At 39.6% G+C, this 23,233-nt stretch overlaps 5 protein-coding genes and 1 pseudogene across 7 annotated transcripts; 4 read left to right on the forward strand and 2 right to left on the reverse strand.

Moving 5' to 3' along the window:
* The first annotated feature begins 894 nt into the window (after positions 1-894).
* LOC311493175 (transmembrane protein 233-like) lies at positions 895-2,088 on the forward strand (annotated as a pseudogene). Its single transcript has 2 exons — positions 895-1,053; positions 1,869-2,088. The product of its transcript is annotated as a transmembrane protein 233-like (transcript).
* A 3,502-nt stretch (positions 2,089-5,590) lies between these two features.
* Positions 5,591-10,195, forward strand: prkab1b (protein kinase, AMP-activated, beta 1 non-catalytic subunit, b). 2 transcript variants are annotated; one of them, XM_084551426.1, is made up of 8 exons: positions 5,591-5,888; positions 6,088-6,242; positions 7,989-8,149; positions 8,238-8,331; positions 8,440-8,554; positions 8,786-8,919; positions 9,010-9,078; positions 9,258-10,195. In XM_084551426.1, the coding sequence occupies exons 2-8, from the start codon at positions 6,105-6,107 to the stop codon at positions 9,333-9,335; spliced, it is 789 nt and encodes a 262-aa protein (XP_084407552.1). In that variant the 5' UTR covers positions 5,591-5,888; positions 6,088-6,104; the 3' UTR covers positions 9,336-10,195. The 2 variants fall into 2 exon arrangements, with proteins under 2 accessions (XP_084407552.1, XP_084407551.1); XM_084551425.1 differs by having other exon boundaries at positions 5,594-5,888; positions 7,980-8,149.
* Positions 10,196-10,228: 33 nt separating this feature from the next.
* On the reverse strand, positions 10,229-11,282 carry LOC311492965 (phospholipase A2-like). Its single transcript, XM_084551427.1, has 4 exons — positions 11,234-11,282; positions 10,948-11,101; positions 10,725-10,852; positions 10,229-10,391 (listed from the first exon to the last, which is right to left on the reverse strand). The coding sequence occupies exons 1-4, from the start codon at positions 11,271-11,273 to the stop codon at positions 10,267-10,269; spliced, it is 447 nt and encodes a 148-aa protein (XP_084407553.1). The 5' UTR covers positions 11,274-11,282; the 3' UTR covers positions 10,229-10,266.
* A 1,072-nt stretch (positions 11,283-12,354) lies between these two features.
* On the forward strand, positions 12,355-14,118 carry pla2g1b (phospholipase A2, group IB (pancreas)). The gene is made up of 4 exons (XM_084550776.1): positions 12,355-12,643; positions 12,719-12,860; positions 13,685-13,818; positions 13,981-14,118. The coding sequence occupies exons 1-4, from the start codon at positions 12,595-12,597 to the stop codon at positions 14,094-14,096; spliced, it is 441 nt and encodes a 146-aa protein (XP_084406902.1). The 5' UTR covers positions 12,355-12,594; the 3' UTR covers positions 14,097-14,118.
* A 185-nt stretch (positions 14,119-14,303) lies between these two features.
* Positions 14,304-15,560, reverse strand: LOC311493176 (asialoglycoprotein receptor 2-like; the record flags this gene model as incomplete). Its single annotated transcript, XM_084551736.1, has 4 exons — positions 14,304-14,457; positions 14,551-14,666; positions 14,743-14,882; positions 15,482-15,560. The coding sequence occupies 4 exons, from the start codon at positions 15,558-15,560 to the stop codon at positions 14,304-14,306; spliced, it is 489 nt and encodes a 162-aa protein (XP_084407862.1).
* A 1,654-nt stretch (positions 15,561-17,214) lies between these two features.
* cox6a1 (cytochrome c oxidase subunit 6A1) lies at positions 17,215-18,682 on the forward strand. Its single transcript, XM_084551234.1, has 3 exons — positions 17,215-17,324; positions 18,128-18,267; positions 18,384-18,682. Exons 1-3 carry the CDS (start codon positions 17,222-17,224, stop codon positions 18,468-18,470), a joined length of 330 nt encoding a protein of 109 aa, XP_084407360.1. The 5' UTR covers positions 17,215-17,221; the 3' UTR covers positions 18,471-18,682.
* The last annotated feature ends 4,551 nt before the right edge of the window (positions 18,683-23,233 follow it).

Here is a 23,233-nt window from a genome sequence, read left to right on the forward strand (position 1 = left end):
TGTAAGAAATTAGTTCAAATTCGAACCTAAAGGGGAACTACTGTTTTTTTACAACCTGGACCTTATTTCTGGCATAAAGTACGATCGTTTACTCACCCATATAACTTTTGTGTCATTTGTAGTCGTTCTGGAGATATTTAGATCCGTGTATATCCATATAGTGGGAGTGACTGGGGCACCGAAACGCAGCCTCTAAATAACGCATTTTCTGCTGTAAAACTCGTTCATTTCATCAATATTTTGTTATTGTACGCTAGTTCTATTCCCTGTTGAGTCTAGAGTTACCTGTTTTTAATCTTTTGACCTGGATGATGTCATCTCTGAGCGCCGCACACACCTGCAATCTTCGGCTTGTTTACCTGTAATTTGCTACTGCTAGTTTTTTGCAACATGGCTGAATATTTTTCCGATTCTGAGGTTGTGGACGAACCATAGCAGTGGTAACAGGTAACTCCGGGCTTAACGGTAATAGCACTAGTGTAAGATAACAAAATATTAGTGAAATGAATGAGTTTCGCGGCAGATAATGCGTTATTTAGAGGCTGTGTTTCGGTGCCCCAGTCACTCCCACTATATGGATATACGCAGATCTAAATATCTCCCGAACGACTACAAATGACACAAAAGTTATATAGGTGAGTAAACGATCGTATTTTATGCTAGAAATAAGGTCCAAGTTGTAAAAAACAGTAGTTCCCCTTTAAGTATTATAAATGTGTAATAAATTGTGACTTCTGTCTAGTCTGCCTCAGCGTCCCTCTCATACCTGTTTTCTGGCTGATTTCTCTTTTCCATCATCACTGCTCCACTGCCTCCCCTCCCAGTCTCCCAGTGTCTCGGCAGCATTGCTTCGCCTCTCTGCTTTTTCTGTTTCGGGGGACGTCGCAGCCGGTCATGAACACCAAGCCTTCACGGGACGGTAGCTCTGACTGTATGAAGAATGGGGAAGCTCAGGAGATTCCCCCCCGTGAGGACCTACCTCTGTCTCACCGTGTTCACCTGTTTCTGTCCTGCAGGCCCATCAATATTGTGGCGCTGGTTTTCTCTGTGCTGGTGAGTTACAGTATGCTGGAATTCTCTGAACATGTCTTATTTGAGTGAAGAGTTACAGGATGCACATCAAGTTTAGAGGAAGTTCACAAAGCGTAAGCAACATGTGCGCCACTGTTGGAAAATAAGCTAAAGACCATGTGGGATGATGGTCAGGAATAGATATATTATGTATTTAGCGATGTGTACATTTATTATGTAAAGTTGTTGCTAGCTAACTTACTTCTCTGCCCAACATAATTAACAAATGCTTCTGCTGATGTGTGGTAAGGTCAAATATGCTTACAATTTAAGCCCTATCCAAGTGCCAAATCACGTCCACATCTACTCAGTGTCATTTGTATTTCTAACTGAGGATGTTTGTGGCTACGTCTCTGTGGTCTCTGCCTGCCACAAATTTTAAAGATGTTGGAGCATTGGATACGAGCAATGCGTTTAGATTTGTCTAAAGTCTTTGAGCTCTCAGTCTGGACAGAGATGTGTTGAGTCGGCATGCCAGCAGCAGCTGCTGCAGCGTTGTGACTGTGAGTAATAAGATGAGGCATGCAGGCACAGCAGTTCGCCGTTTCTCACCACTAAGGACGTTGGATTCATTACACATGTGAATTAGAGATGGCAGGTGCAACAAAGGCAGGTGCAGATGCAACGCATGCATGTAGATGCAAAAGAAGGTGGTGAATAATTAGATTCTAAATGTTTAGCACATTCCCATGAAGGATGCATAGCAAGGTTGTGGGTCATCTATGACTTATTCACCAGGAAGTTTAAACACTCATAAAAACATGAAATGAAACTGAACTTTCATCCTGTAACCCCAGAAGAGTTACTACGAGCAGGACTATGTTGGCTCCATGCGGCTGGCTTGGAAGGCTCTCCACCTTCGGACTGTTTCTTTCATCAATGGCCTCATGATCATCACTGCATACACCACCGGGCACTTTACTGTGGTACTATTGCACCAGATAAGTGATACAAGAACTAACAGAAGAGTATAGATTTCAGCTATTGTTTCTCCTCAGCAGCATGTGGTGTGACCACTGGAGGAGGAGGGGGAATGAAGTGGAGAAGAGATAATATTGGCATGAAGAGACTAACTCCACAGGATGCAAAGAAACTCTGCTTGTCTTTTGTTATCAGCTGCTTTGGAGGTTTTGCAAGAGCTGGCATAGTCTCTCTTTACTGCTGAATACATATTGGTCATCTTTGACTGGTTAACAAAAGTCAAACGTGAATGACTAATTATGACTAAAAGAGAAGTTTGAAAATTGCATGTTTGTGTTTGGGGGAAACGACAGAGGCCTCGCATAAATGTAAAAAACAAAGAAGGCTTTATCCTATCAAACATTACACTGAAACAGTCCATATATACAGTATATTGGAGATGCATCAGTGTCATCAAATATTATTCAGTAGTTGGTAGGTTTTAATGTTATCCACTAGCCTCATTTCACATCCATCTTCCACACCTGCTGTAAGTTGTTGAGTCTGAGGGATCATGTACTCTGATATGTAATATTAACACTGTTACAAGTTTAGAAATAGAACACACGGCTTAATCGTGTGACCTAGTGCACTAATTAAAGAGAAAATAAAAGTTTCATCATCAGTGTATCATAACGACCTCTAGAACTAGCTGCAGAGAGAGTTTGTGAACCATCTTAAACTCTTTTGTCATAAGGGAAGCACCTGGACATATTAGTAGTGCATTGTTTGCCTTGTCTGATAAGCAGGAAAATGAGCAAAAGATGGAGGTCCTCTTGACTTAGTTTGCCCCAGAAACCCAACCCATAGATATCCTCCAGTGAGAATCAGAAATAAATAGAAATGCGAATGCGAATCTGGACTCAGATTGCGAAACTGGACTCTAGATAGATACACTGTTTTAATTGTTTTGGATTTAAAAGAACCTGAAGCATACAGGCCTTATGATGGTCACTTGTGTTCACTGATGATGTGACAAGGACGTGGCATGGACGATGAACCAAAACACACTGTGAAAGCAACGCAAGAAATTTTGGAAGTGAAGAAGTGAAATAATGTCTGAGTCACTCATCTGATTCCTGAAGACAAAACTCCAGGCAGAAGGACCAATGAATAAACAACTACTGAAGACAGTTGCAGTAGCAGCCTGGCTAAGCAATACAAAGGAGTAAACATATTCTTTGGTGATGTTCATGAGCTCCTGATCTCAGACACACCGACCACGGTGACCCCATCTGATGTCATCCTATCACCTGTGTTTAGCTATAAAGGTGTGTCTAACCTCTTTCTTTCTCTATCTCTCAATTCCCAATCCCTCCCCTCTTCACTCCCTCTTCCCTCTTTTATTACAGGGACCATAAGGACAATGAGCCAAAGCTTCCAGAGATGTTCCTGAGACTCATTTCCTGGGTACCTGCACTTCCAAAGACCATCTTCCATCTCTGCATTTGACCCCTCTCATCCCCGCCCTCCCTCATCTCTTTACCCCAAGCCCTGCTACCAATGAACTTGCTTGCATAAACTAAAGTGTGGTTGTCATTGGTGAACTTATTATTGTGTTAACATGTCCAATTATTTTTGAGCCCCTGAAAATAGGGCACTGTGTATAGAACAGGTTGCATTTCCTACATCCTTCCTCTAATTCCTCTAAAAATACGCTCAAATTAAAGCTGAGAGTCTGCATTTCAAACCCATAATCATGATATAAATATGACTTCAATATTTTATGGTAAGGGAAAAGTAATGAGGTATTATTAAATTATGATATGAGTATATGATATGTTCAACAGTACACATTACTGCATCTTTAACAAGAACACTACATGTTCACAGTAGCCTCTGTTTGTGCAGGTGTTTTCTGTCTAAACATGTGCTGCACCTTTACTCACCAACCTTGACTGGAGGAAATCTGCAACCTTTTCACTGAAACACTGGTGACTGCGTTTTTCTGTTATTTTGTGTACATACAGTAACACCCTTGGACACGTGAATTACAAGAAACTGGATAGCTGTGTGAACGTGACAGGTGGAATAAGAGAGCAAAATAAGGCTGTGCTGATATAGCACATGAAATAAATCAAATGATTAAAAATATGTATTGTAATTGTAAACATTTTAGAAAACTTAACCAGGCTTCAGCCTAAAGAGATTTTTTTCTCCATTTGTCATAATTTTATTTAAAAGCTGAGGTGAATCGTGCAAACAGTGGCACATTACAGTGTTCTGTCCCTCTGCACCACCACTTACCTTGCAAGTGTACTTGCCTGGCAAATGGGCAGAGTCACCCTAATCAGCCACACATTTGGAGGGGTGAATGAAAGACATGGGGATTTTATCTAACCCAGTTATGTGAAGTTTGGACTTGAATTCTTGGTAGTTCGGACTCGACAAGTTTGACTCTAAAGTACATCTAAAGTACAAACTCTGGAGGATGGGAGGTTGCAGGACAGTTATTTTGGAACTGGTGGAGCATCTTATTTGAAATGTATTCTGGGATAACTGGCTGCTGCAAGTCCACACAAGTTACTTCCAGATGCATTCTCATTAAAACCGGGATGGCAAGTACACATGTGGATATTTGGACTGTACTTGGCCAGATGCGTACTTTGAATTGGAACAGTACATGGTCAGCGACGTTTCTCAAGAACACAAGGACACAACTACAGACGAGAACATCCATTAATAAACGTTTGAAGAGGCCGGAATGGCAGACATCGCTCTCATGATGGGGTACACCATGTCATTTTTAAAGTAATTTATTTAAATGAAATTTTGTGACTGTGACTGTCATGTCTGGTCTCCATTTCATATTGCAGAACTCAAACCAGGTTGTAACATTAGGTATAATTAGGTCCATGCACCAGCCAAAGACAGCTACACTTCCATTGCAGGGCCAGTGGGGGCGCAATAGTTGCTATAGTTTTAGCCTTTTCATTTAAAATAATCCCACTGCTTTTTGCAGCTCCATTATTTATTATGAAAACTATCTCTTGGTGTACATCCCCGAATCTCACAGGATATTATGAGTAGAGACAAGTCAATCATAAAGTAAAAGAAAGCTGTGAGGCTCAGGAACTATTACATAAGTTTAGAAGAAAATGTATCAAGTTATTAACAAATAAAATAAAAATAAACAAGTTTTTATTCATTATTTTATTTATTTATTTTTTTTTTTTATCAACTTGCCTCCTGGCCTCATTGTATGGCCGCTTGGGGAACCGTGTCCCTCAGGTTGGAAACAACTGATTAGGTTGTATATTCTATCTTTTGAAATAGTTTTAGTGTCTCAGATTCATAATTGTGGCGTGTGTCTTTTCATTTTCATGCGATTTTTAAAACATTTGATGTTTCAATCCCACATTTTTATTTATTTATTTATTTATTTTTTTTGTTATTTTCCTCTTTTCGTACACAGTAGAAGATCACGGCGAACACGACACGCTTGAAAATCACTGGCATTGAACTTGTGTCAGTCTAAAACGTGTTAGTTGGGTTGCATATAGATATTTATCTAAGTGTCAGGTTACCAAACAGTTAAAGTCTCTGAGGTCGAGGACAGGAGGCGGAAGAGGTGTGTTTTATTCATCGTAGCTCGCCACCAAACGACGAAAATGCAGGAAATGTGTCTGACCGCTAGAGATTAAAACAGAAGCATTATTTACGGAAACGCAAAAAGAAAGAGTATTGCTTCTCTGTAATTCATCTGTGTGAGCTCTGCTCTGAGGAAAACTTCTCCAGTTCAAAGACGGAAACAGCCACGACAAGGACAGCAGACTTTTTCACGACAAGCAGATGTTAACAGAACCAGACATCTCCGTTGAGACTGCGTAACTCAGACCCCATCTGAGAAGACTTTGGTAAGTCCTGTGCCGTTAGACATCGTACTGCAGCTGAAAACTGCCAAACTGTCAGTTTTGTTATTAGTGCGGTTGTGAATTGTACAGAAGGGCCCCTGGTGGTCAGGATAGGAACCACAGTGGGGCTCCTGGTGGACTCATGTGTCTCCCAGGGCGTACTAAAGAGACGCTGGTGACATGATCTTCCTGTGTCCTGCAGGGTTTGGTGCCATCAGGATGGGGAACAGCAACAGCGACAGGTCCAGTGGAGGTCAGGGTGAGAGGTCATACAGAGATGGAGGGAAAGATGCCCGTCCTAAAATCATGATGGACAGCTCAGAAGACGCTGACCTGTTCCAGAGAGACGATCAAAAGGTATATGGCAACACCTTTACCTTAGGGCCGCTGTCATACACTCTTAGGGCCGACTGTATTAGTAACAACTAGTCCTACGTTGTGGAGGATCCCATTACTCTATATCAGATTACATGAAGACAGAGAGAAGTGCATGTTTCTGCTCATTAATCAGAATCCGATTTACTACCAGTACATACAAGCAATTTTTTTTAGTGTTTAGTGAGTAAACCTATTGAAAATAACTATATAACTATAACTATGTAAAATATAGAAAGACTATATAAAACGTCTGTTTTAAATAGCATCCATATGCAAAAACGAGCCAGAGAGAGCGCACATGTTCACAGTATTAGGTATTAATTAATTAACAGAATATACAGACTAAGGAAAGTGTATTAATGTAACCAGAGACAAAGAGTGTGTATTGTATTGACTCACTGGGTGAATAAGAGCAAGGGTGTAAGTGTGTGTGTGACCTCCTTGTTTATGAGTCCACCCAACTGTTCTTGTGGCTTGAGGTCTTGGTCTTTTGAGAGTGACTCAAATAGTTTGTGTCCAAGGGCCCCTGGTGGTCAGTATGGGAACCGCTGTGGGGCTCCTGGTGGACTCATTTTTCAGAATTGTTGGTCTATTAATGCACTAATTTTACTTTCGTTTTAAGACTGGCTGATATAGAAAATGAAATTTACTGTCATGCTTAATCCTTCATATTTTACAGCCTTTTTCGCCATATAAACAAACATTGGTGGTTCTTTTCAATTTTTTGCACTAAAATGGTTGCTGTTCAACAGCCAACTTCAAAATCTCAGCTTAAGCTGCTTCTCTAAAGCGTAATAGACGAACGTTGTCTTTGTGTCCAATATTTGTGCAGCGTAATATAACTCAGAGAAATAAAGAAAGGCAGATGTTCATGGTCCTGGATAAACGATAACAAAACAGATTTTTATACTGACGGCAGGAAGTAAAAATAAAAACATTTGATACGCTTTGTAAAATGTTTGGTGCTAAGATAAGATTCTTGATTTAAAAAAACATTCAAAAGTGATTTCATTTATTGTGATTGCCTTTTGATGTGCAATAGTATTTTTAGAGTTAAGCCTCAGTTCAGTATTCACTGTATAGAAGATTTAAAACATGATGGAGCATTACAACGTGAGACAAAATGTTAACTACTTTAAGGATGAGGACTTGGATATGAATTGCTTAAAAACGTGTATTTATTGCATATTCTGCAGTCAAGTCTTGACTGTCCTTGGGTCAGATGAACTGCATGAAATAAATTCAAATTTAACCTTTACGATTAGAAAAATTGGTACATGGTGACAAATATATATAAAAGTAATGCATTTTTAAACAAATGTGAGAAAATTAACTAAAATTTGCACATATGTAGGTGCTAAGAAGGCCCTACATTCTGCAATGTGTAAGTAAATCACATGAACCAATATAAAAACTGTTACTCCAATCTATTTATACTGAACTGCCAGTTGGCGATAACATTCAAGTATTGAACAGCACTAGATTTATCCGACTTACCTAAACCTCCAGAAGAACAAAGAAGAAAAAAACATCATCTATCATAAGGAGGACACACAAATCAAAGCCTGTGCAGAAAAACATGCTGTAGATTTTAAAAGGAGTCTGTCTGTGTCTTCAGTTGCTCATTTAGTCAGGAAGTGTTTTTGGGTGACAGAGACATAGGCTGAAGGTGCTCTCATTAACATGGCAACAATACATTAATCTCTTGCCGCCCAGGCTCCACAGGAATTGCAGGAATTTCTGGCGTGGCAGCAGGACTTGGACAGTGACAGCAAAAGCCCAACACAGGCCAGGCCAACTGTGTTCAGATGGTCGGGGGCTGCCAAAGAAGTCTTTGTGTCTGGCTCTTTTAACAACTGGAGCAATAAGATTCCCCTCAACAAAAGGTAATGTCAAAGCTGCTGCAGGACATCTTTTATGCTTGAACTGGGTCTTTGATTTAAAACGTGACACTGGGCTGCTTCTCGAATTCAGTCAGAAAAACTTTGTGGCTATCGTGGACCTGCCGGAGGGAGAGCACCAGTACAAGTTCTGCGTAGATGGTCAGTGGATCTTGGATCCGACCGGAGTGAGTGAAGGCTTAAATTGAAGTGCCAGCAGTGCCTCTTTATTGTGCCAGTGCTTGGTTTACACTCTCGAGTGCCTGTATCATATTTCTGTGTATGCTCTCTCCCAGGCTGTGATGACATCTAAAACAGGAACAATCAATAACGTCATACAGGTGAAAACAACTGACTTTGAAGTCTTTGACGCCCTCAGGATTGACTCAGAAGATTCAGCTGACATCTCAGGTAATGGCACCTGTATTAGTGAATTAGAAACTAATCTCAAAATGACCAAACATAATTAAAGAGTGCAGTTGGAAATTCAAAAATGTAAAGCACCTGAACATTTTTTTGTGTCTAAAATGCTTTGCTAATGCAAGGGAGTCATTGAATTGTTTCTTTTTGTCTTAATGCTTTGATGTAAGGTCATATTAAAATGGTGTAATGTGTGGTATGCACATCATTTTTTCTCCCTAGACTTGTCCAGTTCCCCTCCCGGCCCCTATCAACAGGACGCATATGTGACCAAGTCAGAGGACAAGATCAAACATCCTCCTATTCTACCCCCTCACCTGCTGCAGGTGCTGCTCAACAAGGACACAGGTGTCTCTGTAAGTCCACATACTGAACATTTAATCAAACACCCAACCGGTCACTCCAACAGCAAATTTAGTCAAATCTCTCTTCTGAATCTCCCTCAGTGTGACCCGACGCTGCTTCCAGAGCCCAACCATGTGATGCTCAATCACCTGTACGCCCTCTCCATTAAGGTAACAGACAGACAAAACTGGCTGCTTTTCATTGTTAACTCCCCATAGCGAATTAAGGCCATACATATACTACAGTATATTAAGCCTTGGTTTGTTTTGTTATTATGGACTGTAGTGTCTTTGAATGTCATCCAAAATGTATTGACTGTCTTAAAGATCTTCATGTGATTTCCTTTTAGGATGGGGTGATGGTTCTCAGCGCAACACACCGATATAAAAAGAAGTACGTGACCACTCTTCTGTACAAGCCAATATAATCCATCCGGTCTCTATGTGGTTGCACACAGATTGTTGTGTTGGAAATGGACCTAAATATCTTCCTGATATCAGTTGAAACCGTGTGCCAAAAGCTGTTTTTTTTTTAATTACCTTTTTTTTTTTTTTTTTATTAAGACCATCTTGTTATCATAAAATTTGACAATGTTGCACCTATTTTAAGATGACTTTAATTTTGCAGAAAAATGTGTGCCAATTTATGAATATATGTATGTGTTGATCTTTATGATCCAACCTGAATCTCCAATACACACTAGTTCAAGTGATATGGATTCACTGATATTTTAGGATTTTCACTCTTCGACTTTACTTGACACAGAAGAGTTAAAGGAGGAGAAACTACATGTAAAAATAAAATATTAATTGTTTTTTTAAAAAAATGTAATCACTACTTTAACTCCATAACATGTCTTCTTTTAGACTTCTTTTGATCTTAAAATACCCTTTTGGCTGTTTATTTTACTGAACATTGTTGGACATTTGTTGCAAGTCGACCCATATTCCTATATTTTCTACCTTTTTATACCTCATTTGCTTCTTTTAGTATAAAATTCCAAAAACACTTTCTGTCTTAATAGAAGTAATCAACTGGGGAAGTTTCGTGTTGACATTTGAAACTTTACTTGAGTGGAAAAATTAAAAAGCTGGAGTTTCTTGCTGAGTTAAGCACAGCTGCAGCCTCTGTTACATAAGCATTCCATACGTGAGCAAACACAAGAGACGTTGAAACTGAACTGTAAGTTTTCACAATGACAGTCTCAATTCTGTTTTATTTGAAATTATGTTTTTTGTACAAAATTAAACTTGTTTTACAAGATATATACATACACACACACACACACATATATATATATAGATATATATATATAGATAAATAATTATATATAATTTTACTTTTAATGTTGGTATAGCTCAATTGACACATTGAACTTTTTTGTCCACGTTCTTGTTTTCAGGGTTGTATGTTTTCTGAGCAAAGCAGTGAGCCGCCACGCGATCACACTCACATACAGCAGCCTGGCACTTATTGTTGGTCGCTGCAGAGACAAAACAGAGAATGAGGGGGAGTCAGCAAAAGAGTAAAAGGGCAGATAGCTGCTCAGAAATGACAAAACAATAAAATTGCTTGTTATGTACTTAAAATGTGTCAGTAAGAGTGTGGTGTAACACAGTATGTGCAATACACTGAAGAATGAATATATATTTAAACATATATATATATATGTATATACTGTATATATATACACACACACACACACGCATATATATATACATGTATACATATATACACATATACATACACACACACACATAAATACGCATATATATACAGACACACACATTGTGTTTTGACAAGGAAGAGTCTTTACCTGAGCAGATGACTTCTTGATTTGAGCAAGTAAAATCATAAACAATAATATAAGGAAGGTCCTCTAAAGCCGTGCATCCAGGAGCCCTTCTGCTCGCTGCGTAGCATTGGTCATGAACTTGACAGCACCTGAAAGTACACCAGAGAAGTGAGCTTGTTTGAGTTTCTTCCGTTTGAAAAATGATGTTTGAGAAAACGAAAGTGGGTAATTTATGACTTCCTACATGTCCACTTCATCGAGAGGAGTTCCATTGCCCCCAAAGCCACACCAGCAGCCGTAATCGTTGTACATTAGAGGGTTGGTGCCGGGCTGGGCACACTGGATCATGTTCCCAAACTGCCATAAGGCCTTGGAGATCCGGGAACCGAACAAACAAGCTGGTAAAGACGTGAGCCAGATAAATACACAAGATTTAGACCAGGAAAATACATGATCTCTGGTAGACAAAAAGCTTTTAAGATTAAAGCACAAACAGGATTCCTGTTTATTGCCAGTTGTCTCTGTCTTACCGGGAAGAAGCAGCAGCAGCAGAGGAACTGTTAGATTCATGGTTGCAGTCTGAAGGGGCCTACGGTTTGGCAGTCTTCTTTTATACGACCAGCACGGTGAGAAAACTGTGAGATAAGCAGAAAACAAGGGGTGGGAGCTTTAAATAAGGAGCCAGCTGCATGACTTGTATGTATCAGTTTGAGTATCGATCTCGCCGCAGTATTTTTATGTCACACATCTGATCTATATTTGAAATGCTGCATTTTATGAAACCTTTCGTAACTTTCAAGATTAAGATTTTACTCACAGAGCGTGGGAGTAGTTCTGAACAACAAAACACATCCTCCACGTTGATACACAAGCAATCATGATCCAGTATTACACTCACATTTGTGTTTTATTATTTTTTTTTCCACACTTATCAACGTATTTTTACTGGTGTTTGTTTGCACATGACATTTTTTATTCAGTACTTTTTAAATTGGGGTACTGGTACAGGTATTTTTCCTTACATGTAGCAATACTCCTAGTTATAACTAAATGAAAGAGAATCAGTAAAAAAGAAAACAAGATGACTAACGCCTCAAAATGTTCCTCTTTTCTGTCCTCCAAAGAGCAACTCTCATCTTCTAATGGCCCTCACTTTTAAACCACTGGATGCCAACTCCACATCAATCAATTATGATACATTAAGGAGTGACTAGGAAAAGCTATTTCTCAACTCATTCTGTACATAGCTCAGTTTTTTCTCAATGAATTCAGTTTTGTTTGACACCATAGGATAAGATGTCAACAGGATAAACAACACAGACATAGGTTAATCTCAGGTTCTGTGATTAATTTATTCTTTCAAGTGGCTGATTTCCAAATTTCTTATCCCTTGTGCTTCCTTTGAAGTTCCTTATCACCATAGATTTGATCCTTGCTTTCTGGTCGTCCTGTCCTCCCCTGGGTTTATGTTTTCTCAAGTCAGATTTAAAATAACTTTCCAACACACAGCTGTGCAAATAACCAGCACTTGTCAAGCTTCCCACGACTTTCCACTGCACGTTACTCACGTCGGGTGTTTTCATGTTAACACAAAAGAAAACGATATACAACACCACATGACAAACACAAACAAGAACCATGTGTAAAAAATCATTAGTGTGTGTTTATATGTTTGTACGATTATGTGTACAATGTGTATTTTCTTTACGCACGTGTGTGAACATGTACAATGCACGTGTAACCACATGTTGCATAATGTATAGAGATTGCGTACCTGATTCCTGGCAGTTACTCAAAAAGACACGCCCCTCAAGGCCAGCAGTCAGCATACGCCTTTCTTTATATACAGTCCAATGGCTTTATCCTTACATTTGACGTCTCAACCGGCAAGATGCATCTGACTCAGTCCCTGTTCACCTTGTTCCTGAGCCTACCAGCCCGTGAGTACTCTCTGTAATAACAGCTCTCCTTGCATGCCTGAACACACTCTGAGGTGTCTTCATTGTGTCTCATAGTGTTGGGTTATCGAGCTGTGTGGCAGTTCAGGAAAATGATCCTCTGCACCTCACCTGAAAGCTGGCCGGTGCTGGACTACTCCGACTATGGCTGCTACTGTGGGCTGGGAGGCTCTGGTACACCTGTTGATGACCTGGACAGGTAAGACTACTGTCTGTGACGCTCTCTGTCCTGTTCTGTTAGTCTGTCAACCCAAATTCTCCAAAATAATAAAAGTAAATTCTGACTTACCTTCGTGTGCTCTGTGGCATGCAGATATTTTAAACCTTATATGTGATGGTTGTGAAATGTCTGCCTCAGGAACACAATGGAATTTGGTTTGTGCTGCTCAATCTCTGATACGAGTTTTCATAGGGAGTATTTCTTCAGCAGAAAAGTACATTACTTATTCACTGCCTGGCCAAAAAGAAGTCGCCACCTGGATTTAACTAAGCAAATAGGTAGGAGCCTCATATTGGATAATTACTGCATGGGTGATTATCTTTCAGCTGGCAACAAGTTATTTAACCCCAAATGATGCAATGAGTAGCTTCTCATTTCCCGTGGTTATGGAAAAGATGTTAGTCTGTTTGAGAAGGGTCAAATCATTGGCATGCATCAAGCAGAGAAAACATCCAAGAAGATTGTAGAAACTACTAAAATTGGGTTAAGAACTGTCCAATCCTATTAAAAACTGGAAGGATAATGGGGAACCATCGCACCAGGGTAAGGAGAGAGGCAGATGAAGTGATGCACCCATCATGCCTAGTGAATCAAACAATGCCACAGCGAATGTGTGCTGTAATCAGAGCTAAAGGCGAAATATTAGAATGCGACCTTTTTTTGGTGGTAACTTTTTTTTTTGGCCAGGCAGTGTAATTGCTGTCATCTTACAGACTAGACAATTTATTGATTAACTGAAAAATTATTAAACAGATTAAGTGATAATTAAACTTAATTGGCTCTTTATGCTTCATTTGCTTCAGATGCTGTCAGGTGCACGACCAGTGCTACAGTGATGCCATGCAGCACAGTGAATGCTGGCCCATTCTGGACAATCCATATACTGAAATATACAGCTTCAGCTGTGACAAGGCCACCAAGACCGTCACCTGTCATAGTGAGTGCTCAACAGCAGCAGCATATTTCATCTACTATCAACTCTTTATTTCTGTGATTACGTGACTTCAGGTCATAGATTGAAAAGCGACGAGTTCAGTGTTTGCTGGCCTTTATTTCCTGTTCCACTCCTCTCCCTCACTCAACTCTCTTTGTCATTTAGGCAAAGACACTTGTGAGAAGTTCATCTGTGAGTGTGACAGACAAGCAGCCATGTGCTTCGCCGAGGCAGGTTACAATGAAGAAAACTCCCATCTTCCCAGTGACCGCTGCAAATAAACGCTGGAAAACAGACAGGAGGAACTCTATCTGTGTTGTTGTTGTTAAAAATGAATAAAGGAGAGCAAGTGCCATTGTTTTCCTAGCTATTATTTATTATGCATTAAAAGCCGAAAGAAAAACACTTGTTTCTTTCTCTGACACACACTCAAAAGTCACCAGGAACATTATTTCGTCTTTCTCTCATGCTGGTGAGGGGTCATCATCTCACGCACTGGATTCACAGATGTACCTGTATGGCAGGTCACAGTCTGCATCGTTCCACAGTTTGCGTTTGCGTTTGTCTGAACTGTGAATCTGACCACAGTCCTCTCCGTTCTCTCTGTAGTCCCAGTTATCAGGCTGACCTTCATCCCAGAAACTGAACACAAACAGGGGAGAGAAGAGAGCTGATTGTGTTACACGCACTGGTTTCTGCTTTTCAGGCATTTTTATATGTCCACATTTCTCTCACGTTGGGGTTGTATTGTAGTTTGTTCCATCCACCCAGCTCCAGTGTCCCTCATGGTGCCGCTCCACAAGACCAATCCAGAAGTGAAATCTGATTTCAACAATTTGTGAAATGTAGTCCTAGGATATAAAATGGTGTCATGTTACAAGTCTTTCAGTCTGTATGTGCATACACTGCCGCCTCACATAGACTCACCAGTTCCTCCGCATTGTTTATAACCACCAAATGTCCTCTGTGCGTTTTGCACAGCTCCTCTGCTGTGCTCCATTTCACAGCGGTGGTGGACAGCAGGTAGCAGCTCCTCTGGAAAGACACCCATCCTTCCTTACATGTTCCTGGTTTGATGAGGATTGAGAAAATCAGTCTGAATGTTGAATTTGTAAAATACTTATTGATATTACTTTAGTTTTTACCTCTAACTGGGGTGAGTTTCTCTAAGTAGACCACCGGCACCTCTGTTGCATCTTTGGTTTGCAGACCCACAAACACCGACACAAAAAGGTTGTATAGAGCGCTTACATGTGATGGCAGTGTCTTTATGTTCAGACCAGGAAGCTATTTTATTTATTTGATAGTTCATTTTTTTTACCTGGTCTGGATAAGAAAGATATACCTCCGTGGACGATTCTAGCAAGGTGAAGCTTAACGTCAGTGATTTCCTGGTTTAACTGGGAGACTTAGAGAAAAGAAAAATTAATAATATGTCACTTATTTAACAATATGTCAATGGATCGGCCGTTGTGATGTTATTAAAGGCGTACATTTTATCCCAGTCACCGTTATCAGAATTAACAGCACCAGCACCGGGATGCCATAAAGGATATACATCACTATCCTCCTTCTACCTGTAAATATTGACAGACAAGTTTGTGTGGTGTTTGTGGTGACGTGTGAGATTTTGAAATTAAAATCAAATATGCTATGTAAGCTTTACCTGTCTGTGTGGTGACTGTGGGCTCCACATGGACGGAGTCACTACCAGACGGGTCAAACTGATGATACCGAGATTCCATTACTGAAAGAGGTCAGTTTTTTATGGAAAAGGTCGTTTTTTAGGCAATTTCAGGTTTTTTGTTTTAGTATTCACTCGGCAGACATATTCAGATTGCTGTAGCAGATAAGAGGTCAGCCAAATCTCTCTTGTTTGTTTCCAGGTCACACATGTTAAATATTAACGGCTTAATAAACAGACATTTACCATTATATACTGTACAATATACAAATATTTCCATAAGAATTTAACAAATCTTACCAAATACTTGACTACATTTAAATCATGATATCCAGCTAGCTGTTGTCTTCTATTTATATCTATAAAAACTATTACATGTATACCTAAATATGTCATTTGTCCATGATACACAGTGATTAATGCACATTTCTACACAGTTATAAACTACTACACATGCTAAATAATAAGACAAGCATACCCGCCAATAAAACTTCTCACTTACCTTCATCAACCAGACTATCTCTGAATTTCTCAGGTTGGACTCTGACCATGCAATCACAGAAAGTCCTCCCCTTTAAAGAGAAACCTCTTTTACATATAGTCAATTACAGAAAATGTTTTTAACGTACCTATACTTACCCACGCATCATTTATCATTTTCTGAGGGAGGAGAAGGGGGGATAAATACATAATGTATGATAAGGTGGTGACAAGATCACTCAAAATTATTTCCTTTTCACCATAGGTTTGATATTTTTTGTATATGTTTATTTAAAATATATATGATTTTCCCTTCAAAGACTAATACTGATTGTTTTAGTAGTTTGAAGAAAAGCAAAACCTGTTGTTGCTAGTCTCTTAAGCCTTAGATTCATCCCACAACTCCTTAGTAGTGAACTGACCACTACTACTTTAAAATAACTGAGATACCTGTTGATTCCACTGTGTTTTCATTTTGGTAGCCATGGTTTATAGCACTATTGAATCGTATAGCTTTGTACCGGCACGTTTCTGTTATTTTCTTATTTTTACATTCCCTTTTTTGTCAGGTGGCTAGGCTAAATAACAAACACTGATGTGTTTTGTTCAGTACAGTTCCCCAGCACCTCAAACTACATCCTCCAAAATGATCATCCAGTTTAATGACCACCTTGTTGTTGTCATGAACGTGGATTTGGTGCAGGACTTTTACTGCGTCTGCAGAACAATGCCAGGGCTGCAACATGATCAACATGATCAACACATCAAACCCATCACCATCCCACTGTAAATATTCCTGTTGTTGTATATACAGTGTATTTATTTTTTGTATATTTGAATGTGCATATATTTACTATTGCTATTTTATTTTATTATTTGTATTTGTATTTTATTCATGCATATTGTGTGCAACAAACACTAAGGCAAATTCCTTGTATGTACAAACATACTTGGCAAAAAAGTATTTTCTGGTTCTGATCAGCCTTGGTGGCCCATCAGTATCTCTTCATGGTTTTCTGCTGCTGTGACCCGACTACAGTTTGCATTGTACTGTGATAGTGTTAATAAGTTTCCACATTATAATGTAAAGTGCCTGCATAAAGCATAAAGAATAAAGAAAACAAACATGAGTCTCTGCAGTTCTCAGTCTCGCCGCTAGATGACGCACTGGAGCTGTCTGACCAACACGTGACCCCTGTTACAAAGTCCTTCCGGGTCTGTGCGCGTCTCTCAGTAACGAAAATGGCGGCTCTCGGACGCTTCTCTCAAGTATTGCTGAGGTCTTCTCTGGGCCAGACCCGGCGTCAGCTTTCTGCTGCTGCTGCCGGACACGGCGAGCAGTCAGGTAATTGTAGTTTCTCGCTATACTCCACTGTGTGTATTTAATTTGAGGAATCTTAGAAGAACTTGCACTGTTTTGACAGTGACCTTGCTGAGCTATCGTTAGCTATCGTAGCATTAGCTTCATATCATATCCTTGAGCCGACATCACGGAAGCGCTGTCTAAAACGTCACGTTTCTGTCTCGCAAATCACTAATGTCTCTCACTAAAACATGAAAGAAGTCACACACAGAGACTCAGACCCTTAAGGGTTTAGTTTAGTTTATTAACAGGGCTTAAAACGTGCGGGTTAACTAGCAACAACATACCCATAGCAGAGCAGTGGATATTCGTAACAATATCTGTAGTCATTCATTCCTAAATGTTATCGAGCAAAACAAAATGTTTACAAATCAAAGAAGAGAGAGATACTTTTTCAATGCTGCCTAGTTTCTTAACATTTTGCAGTCATTTTGACCCGTAGAAGGGAAACGGGAACAAAAGTAAATTTAAGAGGAGTATTTGTAGACATGCTGAGTAAAAGGAAAAAGGAAATTGGAATCGCTTAAGGAGTTGAATGTCCCTCAGATAAAAGCATGTCAAGAAGGTATAACATGACTTACTGCCCTCTAGACATGCAGGATTATAATTATGTGTCTATCTAGCTTGGTGTATTGAGTGATTTGAGATGCTTGTGTCCATTGATATAACCATGGTCAACTGCATGTGGTTTTGTAGATCAGTTATCTGGTATAATGTGTGTATGTAATATGTGTGTATAATGTACACATCAGGATGAATGTATTATTGTTGTCTCTCTTACCCAGCTAAGACATGGAAGATCCTGACCTTCGTGGTCGCCCTGCCTGGCGTTGCAGTGTGCATGTTGAACACGTTCTTGAAACAGCACGAAGGCCATGACCAGCCAGAGTTTGTTGCCTACTCCCACCTCCGTCTTCGCTCCAAGGTATCATTTTTATGCAACATTCATAATTCACATGAGTATACGCAATGTGTTCTTAAGTACTATATTTTAAAATCATTATTTCTTTATTTAATGAAATGTTCTTATTCTTCACACAGCGTTTCCCTTGGGGAGATGGCAACAAAACTCTTTTCCACAACTCTCATCTGAATGCCCTTCCTGACGGCTATGAGGGACATGAATAAACCCTCTCTTCAGACCTCCTAACTGGCACAGGGACCAGTCTCGCAGCATCTGTTACTGGACCACACTCCTGTTTACAGTTTACTTCTTTCAGTTTTACCTCTGTGCTCTCAGCATGGGGCACCCGAACCAACAGTTTCTTTACTCTGGACCATTATACAGAATGTCAGCTTAAACTTAATTAAGATAAATAAAGTAACTACTATTACCTATATTCATGTTTTATGCATTTATTTGTTCTTGGTGATGTCGATTTTCTAAATATTGGTTTAAGTAATAGTAAAGTAAGCAAATGAAACGAACTAAAGAACAGTGAATTCCATTTAGCCTGTTCAGTTTGAGCTTTATTGTGCATTCTGGTCAGAATTTACTGAGACACAGCTGATTCACGGTAAATGTTTTTTACCATCATCTTTACTTTTCCAAAGGCTAAAAGGATAAAATGTCTTCTGTGCGACTTGACAAGGAACCTTACCATCAGCAATCTCAAATTCCGCTTAAATTAAGTGACTATTATATATTTGGCACACACTTGGTTAACTCACACAAGTATATTTCACTCTCTAGTGCCAGACAGTCACTGTAGATCTATTTAACCAAAATAACTTCAAATATTAGTGCGAATATGCTGTGTCCTCTTTTCAAATTATAGTCTTAGGTACTTGTATTCCCTGAACCACTAACCAACCTTATGTACATCAGTGTTATCCAATTAAGGTCTGCGTCTGGAAGTGGCCAAATGTTAAATTGAGGATGTAATGAATTCACTTGAAACGAATAAGGGAAACCATGATTACAGCAGCTACATTTGGTTAACTAGCCTTAACAGTTATTTCTTTTCCTGGCCGTTCGGCAGCTTAATGAAACATTTTCATAGCGCACATCTTTCCTCCATTAGATTTGCCCCAGTAAATTGACAATGGCTGTGCTGGGCTCAAATCCAGGCCAACTGGGGCCTCCCTGTGTGGAGTTTGCATGTTCTCCCTGTGTCTGTGTGGGTTCTCTCCAGGTACTCCTGCTTCCTCCCACCGTCCAAAGACATGGTCCTTAGGTTCACTGGTGATTCTAAATTGGCTGTAGGTGTGCATGTGAGTGTGAATGGTTGTCTGTCTCTGTGTTAGCCCTGTGATAGACTGGAGACCTGTCCAGGGTCCAGCCCCCCCACAACCCTTCACAGGACAAGTGGTTACAGAATAACGGCTGTGCAGTACCAGAACTGGTGCAGCCACTTCAGCCATATTGTTTACAATTTCAACTCTTTAACATCAGACTTGGGTTTATCCATTTATGTTTTACACTCTCTAAAATTAAACAATGGCCACTTGAGCTGTTGAAAATGTGACACTGTGCCAAATATTTTAAAAAGACAATATGGAAAATACAAACCCTAATTTAATAATTAAGACATGGGCATCTTTAATAACAATTTAGTCTGTTATTGTATGATGCAGCACGTGACTAGCTCTTTGTTACAGTCTCCACCTCTTTCACGTGAACGCGCTTTAAGCCGAATTAGAAAATCTTGGGTTAACAAAGCCTGCTGGTATACATCTTTATGACACCGGTTATCTTCCCCTCGTTATCGTCGCTTAGACACTCCCTGATTATCTGGATCGTGTCGCAATTAACTGTCGCAACGACTAAACTCGACTCCAGTTGTTTTCGCGACCTTGGATTACGATTTGATTAGTAAATCTGGCATTGAAACATCTCGGATAACTGCGCGCACCCGCCTTGCCGGGTGCGCAAAGGGGAGATTAGACGAACGCCGAAACCTGGATCTCTATCAATGAACGCAGAGAGAGGTGAGAAGACCTTCTTCCAGACCTCATAGCCTAACTGTACAAATGCATCAATCATCAGACATGTTTCCGACTCTCATAAATATACATTTACTGCTCACTTATTGTATTTTTTCTTATATATAGATTACCAGATGATGAGAAAACAGGAGAGGGCCCATTTTTTCAGCTCTAAAGAGCAGGAACTCATTTTGAAGTTGTATGAAGAAGAGAGAGGGATACTAACGGCTAAATCCAACACCACCACTGCCTCTAAACTGAGAGTGGAAGCCTGGCAGAGAATTGCTGATAAAATAAATGCGTAAGAAGAAGGATTAATACATTTGTGTGTCATTTAATAAGAATATACATTCACTTGGCAGTTCATCGGGTATATTAGTGAAAACAAATGCATCTTAATGTAACAGTCTTCAGCTCAACTCAACTTTATTTATAGAGCACTTTAAAAAGCAACCACAGCCAAAACAAAGTGCTGTACATAGGTAAGAATAAGAGCATAAGACAAACAATTAAAAACAATGAAACAATGAAAGCAATAAAACACTAAAGGCACTAAACCAGAGCAGGTTCTCATGTTGCGTTGAAAGCCAAGGAATAAAATGAGTATTAAGATACGTTTTAAAAGTGGACAGTGAGGGCGCTTGTCTGATGTGCAGTGGTAGATCGTTCCATAATTTGGGAGCAGCATCAGAAAAAGCTCTGTCCCCTCTGAGCTTCCGCTTAGACCTCTGTACCTCCAGGAGCAGCTGATCAGCTGACCTGAGACACCAAGAAGAAGTGTAAAGATGGAGAAGCTCAGAGAGGTAATGCAGGGTGAGACCATTTAAAGATTTAAAGGCAAATAAAAAAATCTTAAAATGGACTCCAAAATGCACAGGCAGCCAGTGGAGGGAGGCCAGAGTGGGAGTTATGCACTCCCTCTTATGTGCTCCAGCCGAGATGTGATGAAGGCATGGATTACTGTCTCAAAGTGCTGATGTGTAAGAAAGGGCTTCACCTTTGCCAGCCACCTAAGATGAAAAAAGCTGGACTTAACCACTGCACCAATTTGCTGATCCAATTTAAAATCACTGTTCTGTTTTGTTTTCATTAAAGTTTAAAAAGTTCAAGGGCATCCAAGTTTTAATGTCTTCAAGACACAACAGGGGTGGCTTGAGCAAGAAGGCATCCTTCTACTTCAGTGGCACATATATCTGACTACAGTCAGCATAACAGTGGATAAAGATACCATGCTATCTCAAGATGGAACCCAGAGGCACTAGATACAATGAAAAAAGCAGAGGCCCTAAAATTGAACCCTGTGGACCCCCATATGACAGCGGAGCAGAGCAGGACTCAGAACCACCAAGGATTACAAAGTCCTGTCTGCAAGATAAGACCTGCACTTCCTCTTTGTGACTGTTCGGTTTATATTGAAACAGAATAAAAATGTGGTAATTTAACTGATCCTTAAAATTTAACTTAAATTTTAAGGATCTAACTCGTGGAGCTGTTAAACTGTACAGAATAAAACAAAAAAGTATTTCTGTTATTTAGCCTATCCCACAGACTAAAATGGTTTTGTCAAAATAATAGAAAGTCAGTACAACTCAATTTCAGTAGTTCTACAAATCACAGTTAAGCAAACAACTTTCTCAGTTATTTTAAACAAATGATGGGTATCATAACGTTCATTGAGCTACGATTTAGACTAGAACTGTTACATTAGAACGTATAAGTGTTAACTAGTGTACCTAATGAACTGGCAAGTGAGTGTACTTAATGCTGTTTAGCCCCTGAATGCAGTCCTGACCCATGATTGTCATTCTTCATCATCCCCAGGGTGTCGGACAGTGGCTACAAGAGGACATGGCAACAAGTCAAAGTCAAACACAAAAACATAGTGCAAACAGGTATTCTTACTGCAAGTAACACTGACTCAAGTAGTGTATATAAGCTGGAGAATAGGACTTTAACTTTTAAACCGTCCATTTACGCTCTGCAGAGTGAGTCTATCGGGGCCAGTTTGTCTGGGAAGATTCTCAGTCATCCAGTTCCTGGTATCTCAAAACAGCTAAAACAAAGGCAACTGAGCTTGTTTGAGTTTTCTTGAAGACACTCATTTAAGTTACTCCTTCAGTCCTGAATGACTGGTTTAGGTTTTTATTTAACATGTGTGATTGGTGGCTCATTGGAACTCAAATGATGGGTCTTGGTCTAGACACCCAAACAAGTCCAGTTGTCTTAGTTTTATCTTTATTTTTAGAGCTATTAGCAGTCAATCACTGAGGTTTTCACTATGCATTAGTTGGGGTGAGTTTTAGGTAAACCAGCAAGGATTGGTTTGCCAGAGGTCATGCACTTTTGTAGATAGTGTTTTTGTAATTACCCTAGCAACCAGAAGGGGGAGATACATTATTCAATTTTGAGGTACCTTTTCTCTAAAGTGTACACTGTTGCCCATAAAGTTGGAATGATTATCCTTTTAAACATATTGTCACAATCATTTCATGAGAAGAAGTACAAAACATTTTATTCCAACTTAATGGGCAACAGTGTATATGAAATGAGTAGCCTAATTCCTTTACTGTAACAACAGTACATTTCAGTTGCACATGGTGTACTATTGCCTGCACTATATTTATCTCAATATGTCACTAATTACTTCGTAAAGAAAGATTTTCCAGCCTTAGTTGAGTTCATATAATGTTAAGCATCATTATGGATGTAATTCCTCTTCAGTTTTCTACATTATTAAAACCCTGCCTATAGATCTGTGCATTGGTAATAATGGTCAAATAATAACTCTCACTATTTCTTTTTTATCCAAAGATATTATTCTCTGCAGTTAAGGGTCTGAATACATTTCCAGCCACTCAGTGAAAGTCACAATTTTAAATTTTGTAATGTCCAGGAGAGTTTTAACCTCTCAAATGTTTACGTGCGCAGCAAAAAGAAGGATTGCCGAGGTCATGAGGAATGAC

Source organism: Chelon labrosus (genome assembly GCF_963514085.1).
Source record: "Chelon labrosus genome assembly, chromosome: 9".
In the NCBI taxonomy this organism is placed as follows: domain Eukaryota; kingdom Metazoa; phylum Chordata; class Actinopteri; order Mugiliformes; family Mugilidae; genus Chelon; species Chelon labrosus.

What these genes read in the sequence shown, in the direction of transcription:
- prkab1b (XM_084551425.1), top strand. Translation starts at nt 6,105, where the DNA reads ATGGGGAACAGCAACAGCGACAGGTCCAGTGGAGGTCAGGGTGAGAGG. An exon ending in AAGATTCCCCTCAACAAAAG is followed by an intron (nt 8,150 to 8,237) that starts GTAATGTCAAAG and finishes TCTCGAATTCAG; the next exon opens with TCAGAAAAACTTTGTGGCTA. An exon ending in GGATCTTGGATCCGACCGGA is followed by an intron (nt 8,332 to 8,439) that starts GTGAGTGAAGGC and finishes GCTCTCTCCCAG; the next exon opens with GCTGTGATGACATCTAAAAC.
- pla2g1b (XM_084550776.1), top strand. Translation starts at nt 12,595, where the DNA reads ATGCATCTGACTCAGTCCCTGTTCACCTTGTTCCTGAGCCTACCAGCC. An exon ending in CCTGTTGATGACCTGGACAG is followed by an intron (nt 12,861 to 13,684) that starts GTAAGACTACTG and finishes CATTTGCTTCAG; the next exon opens with ATGCTGTCAGGTGCACGACC. An exon ending in CAAGACCGTCACCTGTCATA is followed by an intron (nt 13,819 to 13,980) that starts GTGAGTGCTCAA and finishes TTTGTCATTTAG; the next exon opens with GCAAAGACACTTGTGAGAAG.
- LOC311492965 (XM_084551427.1), bottom strand. Translation starts at nt 11,273, where the DNA reads ATGAATCTAACAGTTCCTCTGCTGCTGCTGCTTCTTCCCG. An exon ending in GCTGCTGCTGCTTCTTCCCG is followed by an intron (nt 11,102 to 11,233) that starts GTAAGACAGAGA and finishes CGTCTTTACCAG; the next exon opens with CTTGTTTGTTCGGTTCCCGG. An exon ending in CCTCTCGATGAAGTGGACAT is followed by an intron (nt 10,853 to 10,947) that starts GTAGGAAGTCAT and finishes GTGTACTTTCAG; the next exon opens with GTGCTGTCAAGTTCATGACC.
- cox6a1 (XM_084551234.1), top strand. Translation starts at nt 17,222, where the DNA reads ATGGCGGCTCTCGGACGCTTCTCTCAAGTATTGCTGAGGTCTTCTCTG. An exon ending in CGGACACGGCGAGCAGTCAG is followed by an intron (nt 17,325 to 18,127) that starts GTAATTGTAGTT and finishes TCTCTTACCCAG; the next exon opens with CTAAGACATGGAAGATCCTG. An exon ending in ACCTCCGTCTTCGCTCCAAG is followed by an intron (nt 18,268 to 18,383) that starts GTATCATTTTTA and finishes TTCTTCACACAG; the next exon opens with CGTTTCCCTTGGGGAGATGG.